Source organism: Vipera berus, assembly GCF_964194415.1.
Source record: "Vipera berus genome assembly, chromosome: 2".
Lineage (NCBI taxonomy): Eukaryota > Metazoa > Chordata > Lepidosauria > Squamata > Viperidae > Vipera > Vipera berus.
The window spans coordinates 104340194-104354454 of record NC_138203.1 but is presented as its reverse complement, the minus strand read 5'-3'; the positions used below and the strand labels follow the sequence as shown (position 1 = coordinate 104354454).

General features: G+C 42.7%; 1 protein-coding gene across 2 annotated transcripts in view; it reads right to left on the bottom strand.

Moving 5' to 3' along the window:
* NCAPD2 (non-SMC condensin I complex subunit D2) overlaps positions 1 to 14261 on the bottom strand; it is a 42549-nt gene that overhangs the window by 294 nt on the left and 27994 nt on the right. For both annotated transcript variants that reach the window (XM_081321349.1, XM_081321350.1), the window contains exons 23-30: positions 13806 to 13929; positions 13520 to 13675; positions 13195 to 13372; positions 11579 to 11673; positions 10498 to 10578; positions 1729 to 1915; positions 1435 to 1576; positions 241 to 393 (exon numbers count right to left, since the gene is read on the bottom strand). In XM_081321349.1, the coding sequence (XP_081177475.1) occupies positions 241 to 393; positions 1435 to 1576; positions 1729 to 1915; positions 10498 to 10578; positions 11579 to 11673; positions 13195 to 13372; positions 13520 to 13675; positions 13806 to 13929 (1116 nt within the window). The remainder of the gene's footprint in view (positions 1 to 240; positions 394 to 1434; positions 1577 to 1728; positions 1916 to 10497; positions 10579 to 11578; positions 11674 to 13194; positions 13373 to 13519; positions 13676 to 13805; positions 13930 to 14261) is intronic.

The window sequence follows — 14261 nt, the reverse complement described above, 5'->3', positions numbered from 1 at the left end:
ACCTTCAGAGAACTGGCATAGAAAGAAGACTTATGGCAACAGGCAGCATATTCAACCAGCTCATATTAATTTTATGAAAATATAATCTCCTCTCTAACATAACAAACAATCCAGAGCTTAAATAGGGTTAATGGAATTAACACAAAAATTATTCTTGTATTCTGAGCTCCCCCAAAGATGAGCTCCCAAATGCATTTTGACTAGTCCACTATCTTAAATTCAGACAGAGAATATTTTCACCTTCATCTAGGCTGTTCTCTTCATCACTAGAGAAAACAATGGTAACTTTGTGTTTGGGAGTCTTCCTCTTAGATCGAGTAATGCGGGGCTCAGGAGTAACGAAGGCAGAGTCAGTCTTTCTGTTGGATGCCCGAAGAGGTCGCCGACAGGATCCTAAGAAAGGAAACAGACATTTCATTTTTATCAATAACTGAGCTTTCGGATAAGTGCAAGTCACATCTCATATTGTTCCAAAGAACTGAATTAGCAGGAGTCATACTTAAATTTTGTGTTCTTTGTAAAGTAAGCAAGATAAATACTCTTTCCGGATGATTTGAAGTGTTTAGTATAAAATTAAATGTAAAAGTGGGAGTATTTCAACCAGTTGTTGTCCCCTTGGTATGGGGAGTAAGTATAACACTGTAGAGACACATGTAGCAATTTGCAGTAGTCATTACCCTATCAAATCATTGCAAACGGTTTTCAATCTTCAAGTAAAATGCTAATAAGTCATGCTCTTATTCCTTCATAGGAAAGCTAGATATTTTTCTGCAAAATTAGATGGGAGGATGGGTATGCTAGATAGTGCTCTGCAGCAATTGAAAAGTCATTTTCATGAATTCTCTGTATATTTTGCTGGACTTTCCTTACATCTTTTGTTCAACATTAACTTGGGTACCATTTTTCCTCATCCCATAACAGTTTAGAGCATGTTTTGGAATGTTGCAAAATACTCAGTCAATAGTGAAAATTACTGCTTAATTTAGTGATCAAATATAATATTTTTGCTACACACACACACACACACACACACACAGGGACGCGGTGGCTCAGTGGGTTAGGACGCTGAGCTTGTCGATCAGAAGGTCGGCAGTTTGGCAGGTCGAATCCCGAGTGCTGCGTAACAGAGTGAGTGCCTGTTACTCATCCCAGCTTCTGCCAACCTAGCAGTTCGAAAGCAGTAAAAATGCAAGTAGAAAAATAGGGACCACTATGGTGGGAAGGTAACAGCGTTCCGTGCGCCATTGGCATCTAGTCATTCCGGCCACATGACCACAGAGACGTCCTCGGACAAGTGCTGGCTCTTCGGCTTTGAAATGGAGATGAGCACCGGCCCCTAGAGTCGGAAACGACTAGCACGCATGTGCGGGGGAACCTTTACCTATATATTTAAATATCTGAATTAGGAAGTGTTAGGATAAAACACAGACATACGTGATGCTACTTTCTTTATTGGCCGCAGCACAGGTGTATTATTGCCTTCTGGGTATGTGGCCTCCTGTGGAGCTTCAGTGAAGGAATCCAGACCCTTGTGGTGACACTTATGGAGCTTCTGTTCAAATTCTTCAATAAGAGCCTGAGGAATGGTATCACATACAGAGGAGAAATATAAATTTTGTATCATAGACTTAATTATTATATATCCATGATCTAGCAATGAGTTTTTTCACACACAAAAAAGGTAGCATACGTCATTTTGCTAGCGTGGGACAAAAAGATGACCCTCACCTTCATCTCTGGCTTAGTGGCCGCTCTACGAACCCGTCCCAACACAGCAAGGAAGTGGTTGTAGACCACCAAGTCCTGGAGTTTATCAGCAAAGCAGTCGAAGTTGTCTTGCATCTTACGGAGCCCTCGTTCTGTGAGAGGAAGCAAGGTAAGGCAGTACGCCAAATCATGGTGCTGGCGCTCTGTTCTAAAAAAGAGGAAGCAAAATAATGCAGCTTCAGTGGTCAAGACCTACTTTCTCAACCAAACACAAAGAACACATTACACTGAAGGATAGCGAGAAGCCTTGTTCCCCAAATGAACTGTATGCCTATGACTACATATCAGGAAGGACAAAACATATCCCCACAAGAAGTACCCAAGAACTGTCCCAAGCTGTGATAACACAGCAAAAGTAAATTAAGAACAAAAGAATCCTGCTGAAAATATATATATATTTTCTCTCTACAGAGTAAGTACCCACGTTTGTTGCACTTGGATCCTACTGATTTCCACTTCATCCTTAATTGACTCAGTTTAAATCCCTTAATTATAGGATTACATATTTAACACTATTATTGATGGGCCTCTCTGCAGAATTCGAAATAAATCAGTAAAAATCACCCAGAAGGAAACCAAAGAACTTCAGAATTATAAATCAGCTGCCTTTAAACAAGTAATGTGGCTGCTCCTCCCCTCATGAATAAGTAAGGTACTTTGTGAGCTTATTTAAGAGGAAGGAAAGAAAAAGGGCAGTGAAAGAGAAAGGTAACAATTGAAGGCATGAAGCCGCAAAGTATTTGTTCATGGCTACTGGAATTCAAACAGTTTGTTGACAAAAATTAGATGGCAAAGAAAAGAATGGTTGCCAAGATGACAAGGGAGATCTCTGAATATGAATCCATACTCTCATTTCTGAATTGCCTTGCGAGGCTCAGGAAATTTTCAGTTCCACCAAGCTTGGCACTAACAAGGCAGGTGGCCTTCTATTCTATTCAAGGTTGAAGGAAGCTTATTCTGCCTATGTACCTTTTTTCTCTGGCCTGGCCGGGAAGTTGGCATGAGGAAGAGACATCATGAACTTTGCAACAACCAGCCCAGAACTAAAACAGAGTGTATTTTGAAACCAAGGAGATTCAGGCTTAATTTACTCAAGAGAACAAGCTGTTGACTTGTAATAGTGGTTATTCAAGTCTGTTTCTCTTTGTAAACCCACACAGGGGAAGTTGCACCTGTACAAATTAATCTTCTAGATTAGAGCATTCTTTAACAGGTTTTTTTAGAAGGATATGTCCCCTAAAGACCCTGCTCTCACTGAACTTCAATTCCTAAACCACTAATATGCTCCATTATAGGAAAGAAGCATTTGCTATAAGGGAAAGTTTTGTGGATTGTGAGAATGAATGCAATGTCAGCATGAGTGACCTCAGTTATCCTATTTGTCACGGATCCTATGTACATGTGATACGGAGAAAAAATTCATAGGGCTGGGGTAACTACTGTATGGAAAAAATGGAACATCCAAACTTTCATTTCCTCTGGGCCAGTCATCTAAACCAGGGCTTTTCAACCAGTAGTATGGGTACCACTTGTGGTACATTGGCACCTGGCAGGTGGTACACAACCATCCTAGAAAAGTGGTAGCGGGGAGGGGAATGGCAGCACCGCACAAACCTGAGTGACAGATGGCTGGAGCTGCAGGGCTGAGCAGAAGCGCCAGGATCAACACTTCTTTGGGGCCATCAGGGCTCAGCAGAAGCGCCAGGATCAGCGCCAGGCTCCGGCTGGAGCTCGGCGCTGATCCTGATGCTTCTGCTGAGCCCAGAAGAAGCGCCGATCAGCTGGAATGTTGCAGCATCTCCAGGGTCTTGTGATTTACATTCAGATGCTTGGCAAATGATTCATATTTATGATGGTCACAGTGTCCCAGGATCATGTGAAGTGACCAAAACCTGCTGCAACCACCCAGCAGACGGAGGGAGAATAAAAACAAAACACCCCCCACCCCATCCCCGCTGCCAATCCTCAACAGAAATGCTCACAACAATGAAAATCTTGGACAGGAGGAAGAGCGCCGCCAGGCCGGCGTCTTGCTCTGCTGTGGCTTGGAGGGGGGCACTTTTTTAGTGTCATTGTAACTTCAAACAGTCACTAAGTGAACTGTTGTAAGTCCAGGACTACCTGTACTTCATCACATTTTTCCTTTTTTTGTGGGGGGGGGGGGTGTCAGGTTTTTGACACCTTGCTAGGTGACTGGTGGTACTCGGATGTTGCCATATCCTAGAATTGGTACAATGGGTGAAAAGGTTGAAAAGCCCTGATCCAAATGCCTTGGTGGAGCAGTGGGCTAATGCCTCCTTAAGTAACACCAGCTGCCTGCAATTAGTGCAGGTTCGCATCCCACCAGGCTCAAGGTTGACTCAGCCTTCCATCCTTCCGAGGTAGGTAAAATGAGGACCCAGATTGTTGGGGGCAATAAGCTGACTTTGTAATAATGCCGCTTGGGGTGTGTGTGTGAAAGCCCTAATAAGCAGGCATATACATAGAATGAAGGCTACTGCTAAGCTTGTAAGCTGCCCTGAGTCTTCGGAGAAGGGTGGGATATAAATGGAATTAAAATAAATAAATAAATAAATAAATTAATGATACAGAATAAACAGCAGCCTTTTTATTATTGGAAATAGTACTGCAATAATCATTAGTCTCGTTAAACAGTGGATGATATTCAGAGGCATGTTACCTCATTAAGGTAGCATCAATCACTAATAAATCCCCCTGAGATCTATTATTTATTCTTACCTGGTGTAGTAAAGCAAGGATTATAACTGAGGTTTTCATCTGATTTTACCTCCCTTAGGCATGTGTGTGTACATGCATGTGTGTGAATATAGGAAGTCCTCAACTTATAACAGTTCGTTTAGTGACTGTTTAAAATTACAGTGGCACCGAAAAGTGTCTTAAGACCCTTTTTCACACTTACGGCCACTGCAGCATCCCCATCGTCATGTGATCAAAATTCAGATGCTTGGCAACTGGCTTATATTTATTACAGTTGCCGTCTCCCAGGGTCATGTGATCAGTTTTTATGACCCTCTGACAAGCCGACTCAATAGGGGAGCCAGATTCATTTAACAACCATTTTATTAACAGCTGCAGTGATTCACTTAGGAACTGTGGCAAGGTCACAAAATGGGGCAAAACTCACTTAACAAATGTTTCATTTAGCAACAGAAATTTTGGGCTCTTTCCTTTTTCCTCTTTATACTACAGCAGGGGTGTCAAACTCAATTTCATTGAGGGCCGCATCAGCATTGCGGTTGCCCTCAGGGGGCCGGGTGGGCGTGGCCTACTGGGTGGGCGTGGCTAGAGTGCATATGGCCTACTGGGTGGGCGTGGCCAGCTCTACATCCTTCGCATCAAGGGTGCCTATGGGGGCCTGGGCAGGAGTGGGACAGATCTGGGGGTCTCTGGCAGAAGGAGGGTCTCTGGGCCGGGGCCAAGGCAGTGGGGGCCGTTCCCTCACTGTTTCCAGGATGGCTTCGCGAGCCACATGAAACCACTTCGCGGGCCGGATCCGGCCCCCGGGCCTTGTGTTTGACATGTCTGTACTACAGTATATCTTTTTTTTCCCTTTCCCTCCTTCTATTACTTTTTTGAATTTCTCTTTGTATTTTATATTTTGATAAACCAATAAGTTTGAAATGAAATAAAAATTGGGGATCAATTCTGGTAGCAAGTCGAGGACTAAGTGTATATATTTGTGCCACTGTACGCCATCACCTTTACAACGATCACTGAAGAGCATGAACAAGAAAATGTGGAATTTAAGAATCAGCAGAAATTCAGGTATAATCAGGTTTTCTGAGGAGCTCAGTCGAATGAGCTCTTGAGGCTCCTGGAGTGCACATCCAAACTTTTGGAATTATCCATGGTTAGGTTCTGGGAAATCTAGTCTCTTCTAAGTGTCCCTTTTGTTCCCTCCTCCCACATCACACACACACAAAAAAGAAGTCAAAACATTTGATGGTAATGAGAGACAACATCTGGCTGAGGGCAAACAAAAGCTCCTAACATCTTATCCAAAGGCAAAAATAATGGCGGCCAAGGCCATAATCTGCTAGAACCCGATGGTGATTCTGGCCATTGCTCTCAGACTATCACCTTTCACAATATAGTTGTGGTACGTTGCTGGTTAAATAATTCAAAATTACCTCTATAGACGACAGCACATACAAGGGATGAATGCAGGACTTGTACTAATTATACAGAAACAGAACACAGAAAGCACAGAGGTTGTATGAGGGAAAGTATTTTTTTTTCCTAACAAGAAGCCAGTCACCCATGTGTGGCACACATTTGATTAGAAATGATAATGATTAGAAATATGTACACATTTGATGGATCATCTTTGGTCAGTTGCAATCTTGAAGACTAGCATTCAATACCAATGTAGCTATCAGTCAATCTGATTCAAAGCAAAATAGAATGGGATACATGTTTGGTGATTTCCATGAAAATAAGCATCTTTTAAGAGGCCTGTGTGACAACCCAGTCTCCTTCTTGAAAAGAAAGGATGATTTAAAGTTGATACCATCTGGAATTTCTGAACCTGTGTGATCAACCTATGTACTTAACTTATCTGTTGACTTAAAGACTGGGCAATAAACAACAAACCAGGTAAAACGAAAGATAGTAATAGTAGTAGTAGTAGTAGTAGTAATAATAACAACAACAACAGCAACAATTGTATGCATACATATCCAAAATGAATACCCACATAATCAACTTGGACTAAAGACATGTTGGAATAGTAGGATAAAATTCAAATCACAAGGATGTAGAATGAGAAAGACTGCTCTATTCCTTGGGTGCTATAAAGTACGAAGAGAATGGTGAATAGCCACTGTGTTTGTTGCTTAGCAACAGTTATACATCTCCCTTAATCCAACAGCTTGATTACCTCTTCAGGGAGAGCAGAAGAAAAGTTTGGATGCCAGTCAAAGGGGGAAGAATGCCAGCCCTTAAAATGAGGACCCACCAATCTGAATCCACTCATTTGAAGTAACAGTTTGCCAATTGTCTTGACAGTGAAATAGTTTCTTCTACAGAATAGAATTCTGGATTCTACAAGGGGATAGTAAACAAACAGACAAACAAAGCATTTAGCCTGGGATGTGTAGAAGAAAAAAAATTAAAAGGAGTTCACGGGTTCTGATTCATGGACTGAGCTGCAGAATATGGCTGGGACCAAAGCATCCTGGTGGTAAAACAGAACGAATCTTTCTGAGGGACAGAACTCCTCACTGACACAGAAGTCAAAGTAGTCAGGCAGCATCATTAGGAGAACCATCCCAGGTTTCATTTTTGATTTACAATCCAAACTGTATTGTTGGAATCACAAATAGAAGGAAAGATGAAGAAATAGATCCTGGTTTTTGTTTCTGGCTCATATACTGATAAGAGAAATGTTTGAGGGAAGAAATGGCCCAATTAAAAAAAACATAACAGGAATGAGAGTTGAGATATGGTTTTTAACTGAACCAAAGAAAGGATCAAGTTTTAGACAAGCCAGAATTTAGTATAGATTTGCTGGCCTTTTTAAAAAAAGAGTAAATACTGCAAATGCCTCTCAAAGAAGGGAAACATATTGCTGTAAATAATGCATTTAAAAAAAAACTGTTTAGAATTTTATGCTATATAGTAGCACTGGTGTACAGACACCTTGAAAGAAAAATGCTAATGAATGAAAACCAAAACTGAGGACTTCAGCGTGATCTGACTTTAGAAGACAGACTTTTTGCCAAAAGCTCAGCTAATGTTCCAGAATGCTAAACTGTGTAGACATCACACGAAGGCAAAGCCCAGAGATTATCTATTCTTTAATGCAGACTTAGAGCAATGTTTCTCAGCTCTGGCAATTTTAAGATGATTGGACTTCAACTGCCAGAATGCTGCTGGGGGAATTCTGGGAGTTGACATTCAATCATCCTAAAGTTGTTAAAGTTGACAAACTGGTCTAGAGAGATCAACCTTGATACGGGTTGATTACATTGACAGAACGAACACAAAGTACAAAAGTACAGAATACAAAGTACAGAAATAACCAGATATAAGATAAAGTATCTAGGTCAGGATCTTAGGCTATTTTCAATGAGAATCTGTGTAAAAAAGTAGTTGTTAGAGATAGGATATAGATTTGGGGCCATTAATGGAAGATCAGAATTTGGCAAGATTCATTCTTAGAAATGGAGAATCCACGATGAAAAGGGCAAATGTTTGGTGTTGCAAAACTCACTGTGCACATATATGTCTGAGGCTGGATTACAGATTCACTTTGACAAGAAAAGTGTTACAAAACATCCTGGTCTATTGGCTGGTTGGTTGCCTTTTCAGTTTCCAGGGCAGCATTCATATTGGACAAATAACTCTTTTTTAAAGAGACTACTTTGGAAAGTTCACAAAATAGGGACAAGGTTTTGAGACAAGGTTTTGAGACCTGCATCTGTTTTAACATGATGGTGAACAAGGCACAAAAGTAGCTGATTTTATAATTAAGAAAACAAATGCCTGAATTTGCTTACACTAGGGTTGTCAAACTCGCAACGTCACGTGACGTGTCACGACTTTTTTTCCATTGCCGGCAATGGGGTGGGCACGGTTTCAGCATGACACATCCGGCCTACGGGCTGGCACTTTGACACCCCTGGCTTACACTCACATCACATTTTAAGCAGTCATTCTAAATCTTAAGAAAAGCATTCATAAATGGCAGGAGTGGAGATTCTAAAAACTGCATAAATAGCTTCCTTATAAGCAGGATAGTACAGGTAGTCCTCACTTACTGACTGCTCATTGACTGACTGTTCAAAATTACAATGGTGCTGAAAAAAAGAGACATATCACAGGTCTTCAAAGCTGCAGCCATTGCAACGTCTGTTCAGTCAAGTGATAGTGATTTAGGCACTTGGCAACTAGCACACATTTATGATGATTGCAGTGTTAATCATGGCCAAGAGATTGCCATTTGCAAACTTCACAGCCAGCTTCTGCAAGCAAAGTCAATGGGGAAGCCAGGAAGTATTTATAATTATGTGACATTGAAATTAACAATTAGAGCTAGAACTGGTGAAGTTGTACTTAACAACTTTGCTATGTGACAAGAGTTGCTAGTCCCAATAGCAATCAATGAGAGTTGCCTATAGGCTAGCATTGTCATATAGCCCCCCTCCCCACATTTATTATGTTGCTTCACTAGGGTTACCCATACAGGTGTCCTCATGTCATGATGGTAATCAGGACTGGAGTTTCCATTACTAAGCAATGAAATTGTAAAGTTCTATGTCACATAACCCCATCGCTCACAATGGCAATCCTGGCACTTCCTGTTGCTGTTGTTAACCAAATCCCACTTGTTTTAGCTGAGGACCTATTCTGATCCAAATCATTCCCAGCTTGGTTCCTCCCAGCCCTGGGCATCGATTCTTCCAAGGCAAGGCACTTCTTCCCCTTCAACTTCTCAAACCATCTATCCTCCCCTACCTTTTGGGCTACCCTCTGCTGTGCCTTTTGGGACAGCCCCACAACTGCATGGGGCTGCTTGTCATATCGCATTTTAGAAGCTATTTGGTGGTAGCAAAATCCCCTGAGCCACAGCAGGGCGAGAAAATGCACTTCCTTTCTCCAATCCCTGGAGACAGTCCAGCCAGATACTGTGTTTTCCCAAAAGTAAGACCTACTCTGAAAATAAGCCCTAGCTTGAGTTTTGTGGGTGGGTCTAATATAAGTCCTACCCCAAAAATAAGCACGCCTAAAAATCAAGCTGGTATGTGTGTGTAGCTGCCGTGTGGCTCATCGCGCCAGTGCTGCTGCTCGTGGCAGGAGGCTGCACAGCACTTTGAGCCGTTGCTGTGAGTGGTGGCGGCAACGGTCCAAAGCACCACGGGGCATCCTGCCACCGGCAGTGGCAATGGCCTGAAGTGCTGCATGGCATTCTGCCCTGAGCAGCGGCACCGGTGTGAAGCACCAAGTGGGCTCCTGCCGCAAGCGACAGCACCAATGCTGTGCGCCATGTGTGTCTGGCTGCAAGTGGACACTGAAGAAGTCAAGCAGCAGCACAAAAGGGGTCGGGGCATGGGAGGCCTGGCTACGGTGGTCCTAAGGTTAAGACATCCCCGGAAAATGAGACCTAGTGCCTCTTTTGGAGGAAAATAAAATAAAATACAAGACCGGGCCTTATTTTCAGGGAAACACGGCACCACGATCAATCAATGGTAGCAAAAGCACAGAGGGATCCAGGATGGACACCACTCCTGTGTGAGCTGCACTAGTGGCTCAGTTGCCTTCCAGGTGCAATCCAAGGTGCTTGTAATCAGCTTTACACCTAAAGCTTTTCATGGCATAGGGCTAGGTTATTTGAGAAACCGCCTCTCCCTGAGGATATCTGCCTGTCTAGTAGACGACATAGTGTGGGAGTGCTCCCGGTCCCCTTCCTTAAATGTTGTCATCTGATAGGACCTCATTCTCAACCTACACACGGAATAGGATGCCACGGCCACTGTCTAACTACAACTGATGAAACGCTAGTTGCATCCTGCTAGAACAGCAGCAGGGCTATTTTTTGGGTCTTTATGGCGCTATATCATTTTACACTGTGAGGAGAATGTATCTCCTCTCTAAATTTACTCTACTGGGGTTCTCATTCCAGAGGCCAAACCTTCTCATTTCAAGTTCAAAAGGACTGACAGACCTTCTCACCCAGAACACTCATTCCTTTACCAATTCCTTACTCACCGAGCAGTTCGAAATCGTTGGCAAAGTTTCTCTACCAGGCTCTCCGTTTGCTTGTCCTTAGTGATAAAAGAAAAAAGTTGCCTGGGGGAGGGAGGCAGAGTGCGGAGGAAAAGGAAGGAATACAAAAAAAAGATTTCAAGTATTAATGTTCAGTATTTTACTCTTGGATTGCAATTACAAGATTACGAGGTTTTCTGACATGTCAGCTTTCTGTTCTTCTCAGTATTACTTAAAACAGGAGGCAAGTTAAGGAATTTCTTGAAATTTGATTTCTTGATCTCATTTCTTGTTTGGTTAGCTCAAGAAATTCGTTGTCCACACAATATCGAAAGGCAATAATGCTTCTTTTATTGTTTCTTCCTCAAGAATTCCAAGCATTCAATATAATCCCAAACAAAAGTGCTTTTCAAAAGGCAACTGGACTTTCTCAGTTTTTTTTTCCTGGAGAATGTTTCGCTTCTCATCCAAGAGGCTTCATCAGTTCAGTGAGCTGAACTTCAGTAAACTGAAGAAGCTTCTTGGATGAGAAGCGAAACATTTGCAAGGAAAGTCCATTTTCCTTTTGAAAACAACCTTCAGGACAACCATGACCTGGATGACTGAGAATCTCCATAGGCAATCCCAAACAAACTTGCATTCCATAATCTGACCTACTGTTTTGGCTCCCATTTTATGTGCCAAGTAATTTTAGGCATTATTTTTATTTTTATTTTAATTCCATTTATATCCCGCCCTTCTCCGAAGACTCAGGGCGGCTTACAAGCTTAGTAGTAGCCTTCATTCTATGTATATGCCTGCTTATTAGGGCTTTCACACACACCCCAAGCGGCATTATTACAAAGTCAGCTTAATTGCCCCCAACAATCTGGGTCCTCATTTTACCTACCTCGGAAGGATGGAAGGCTGAGTCAACCTTGAGCCTCGTGGGATGCGAACCTGCACTAATTGCAGGCAGCTGGTGTTACTTAAGGAGGCATTAGCCCACTGCTCCACCAAGGCTCAGTGCCTTAGGAAGCTCAGTGCCTTAGATGTGACATGTAAAGGTGTGGAGGAGGAAAAAAAACTAAAATAAAAAGGCTACCTCATAATGGTATGGAAAGGCTGTTCCTCTATGCCAGAGTCTGCATCTGAGAGGCGGCTGATGATGTCAGGGAGCAGGTTGTAAACAGCATTATCCTGCATTGCAAAGAAAGAGTGGAGTTTCTTAAACTCTTGAACCCATCCGGCTTTGGAGACAGGCCTCAACCTATATAAGATAATTCTGGATAAAATACAGATGCTAAGATCAAGACAAGCCAGACACATTTATTCAGAAGTTACATCTGGAAAGAGATTCCACTCTATCTTGGGAAAAAGGCCATTCCATTTATAGGAAAAACTGGAAAAGGCTATTTTGAGAGAGGAAATCAAACAATTTCAGCCAACAGAGCCTTGATTCGGAACATTTTGTTCTTTTATAGCTATGATCATAACAGGATGCTGTTACCCCCATTAATGAAATGTACATTACACTGAACTTTTCTATTCAGTTAAGAGTGGTTCCTGGTATCAGAGCTTTTCAACCAGTGGTACAGGCGCCACCTGTGGTACATTGGCAACTGGCAGGTGGTACGTGACCATCCTAGAAAAGTGGTAGCTGGGGAGGGGAATGAGGTGAACCGGTGGCAGCACCGCACAAGCCTGAGCGAGAGACGGCTGGAGCTGCAGGGCTCATCGGAAGCGCCAGGATCTGTGCCAGGCTCCAGCTGGAGCTCGGCGCTGATCCTGGCACTTTCGAGCCCAGAACAAGCGCCGATCAGCTGGAATGTTGCAGCATCTCCAGAGTCTTGTGGTTTACATTCAGATGCTTGACAACTGATTCATATTTATGACAGTCATAGTGTCCCAGGGTCATGTGAAGTGACCCAAACCTGATGCAACCACTCAGTGGACGGGGGGAATAAAAACCAAACACCCCCCCACTCCACCCCCACTGCCAATCCTCAACAGAAATGCTCACAATGAAAACCTCGGACAGGAGGAAGAGTGCCGCCGGGCGGGCAGGCAGGTGTCTTGCTCGGCTGTGGCTTGGGGGTCACTTTTTTCAGTGCCATTGTAACTTTGAACAGTCACTAAGCGAACTGTTGTAAGTCGAGGACTACCTGTACTACTTCATCACTTTTTTCCTTTTTTTTTTGGTCATCAAGTTTTTGACACCCTGCTAGGCGACTGGTGGTACTCGGATATTACCATATCCTAAAAGTGGTACAATGGGTGAAAAGGTTGAAAAGCCTTGACTGGTATATCTGCACCAAAATACATTGGGTGGCAGTTTGATTCTAATCCGTGTTTTTCTGGCAGAAAAGGTTTTGTTTGGTTGTGAGCAAAGAGACTCACAGTATTCGACAGATCAGTAAGATGGAAAGGGTTAGGATTTAACTGAATGGTGCTTATTTAAAGCAGGTTGCCTGCATACTAAAGGCTGAGTAAAAAAAAATGGAGCCCTTTCTAATGTTTGAAATTATTCCATTACCAGCCCCATCTCAAACACCTACAGCCTGCTCCATAAATATTGAGAGCATTTCAAGTTTCTATTTTGGACATTTAAATGGCAACCATGCTTCAGTTATGTAGTCTACGAAGCATTATTTAAAATCTAGCAGCACAGAAATGAGGTTTTACATTTCTGAAAGTTTAGCACGAGGCCTCTTTCCTTACTTTGTTAGAGAGTTCAGTGAAAAAATTTCGAGCCAGATGAACAATCTCATCTTCAGGGTCAATGAGAAGAGCTGCCATCTCACTCACTTGCCCCTTCACCTTCACCATGTCTTTTAAGATCAGGTGAGTCATCACCATAGCAGCTGTCCGTCTGACATGTTGACAAGGGTCCCGCAACCTAAGGAGCAAAACCAAGCGACATCATGAGGTGCACCATCAGAACTTTTGAAGGCTTCAGTTGCTGGAAAGGTGTTTATGCTATACCCAGCTGGCTAGCTGGATTTCTTCACCTTCCAGGCCAGAGACCTTGCCACCAAAGAATTACCTGGCATACAGGTGGGGTGTCCAAGGCTCCACCAAGTTGGGAAAGCGGATGGCCAGGTCTCCAGCTGCAATGATGAGGTTTGCACGTACACTGGAGAGTGTGGCTTTCTCCATCATTGTAAAGAAGAGCCGCAAATGTGAGTCACAAAATTCTGCACTGCACGGGAATGAAAAGCGAGCAAACTTCAGTTCATCAGTTAAAAGACTTCCCAGCTGTAAGAAGGAGCATAAAGCAGTACATCGGCAAAAAGGATTTGGAAGAAATATTCCTCACAGAATAATCGTACCTGACCATACAGAATTTTCCCAGGGCCAATGCGGCAGCTGCTGAGAGTGCTGGATCACTATAGAGTCCCGGATTGTTGCAGATCTTGAGTACAAGGGGAACAAAGGCTGAAAGCAGCTGTTTTCCTATAAAGGCAAGAAAGCTGATCATTCTAGGGAACATTAATACAAGTAAAAATCTTCAGGCATGCAAAATATATACTTGAGGCAAGCATAAAGAAGCCATTGTTAATAAGACAATTCATTTAATGTGGCCTATAATGTGATATGCTTCAGTCACTGAAAAACACACACTCTGCCTCTGAATTTTTAAAAATATTATTTCAGTATAATCTAACATTCCACATTCTCCTAACTGAGGCTGGTTACCTCATTGGGGTCATGGCACAAAGTAATTGAAAGCTAGGGATTTGTGTGTATGTCTGTAGTTTAATTTCTTACCCACAAAAAACAATTAA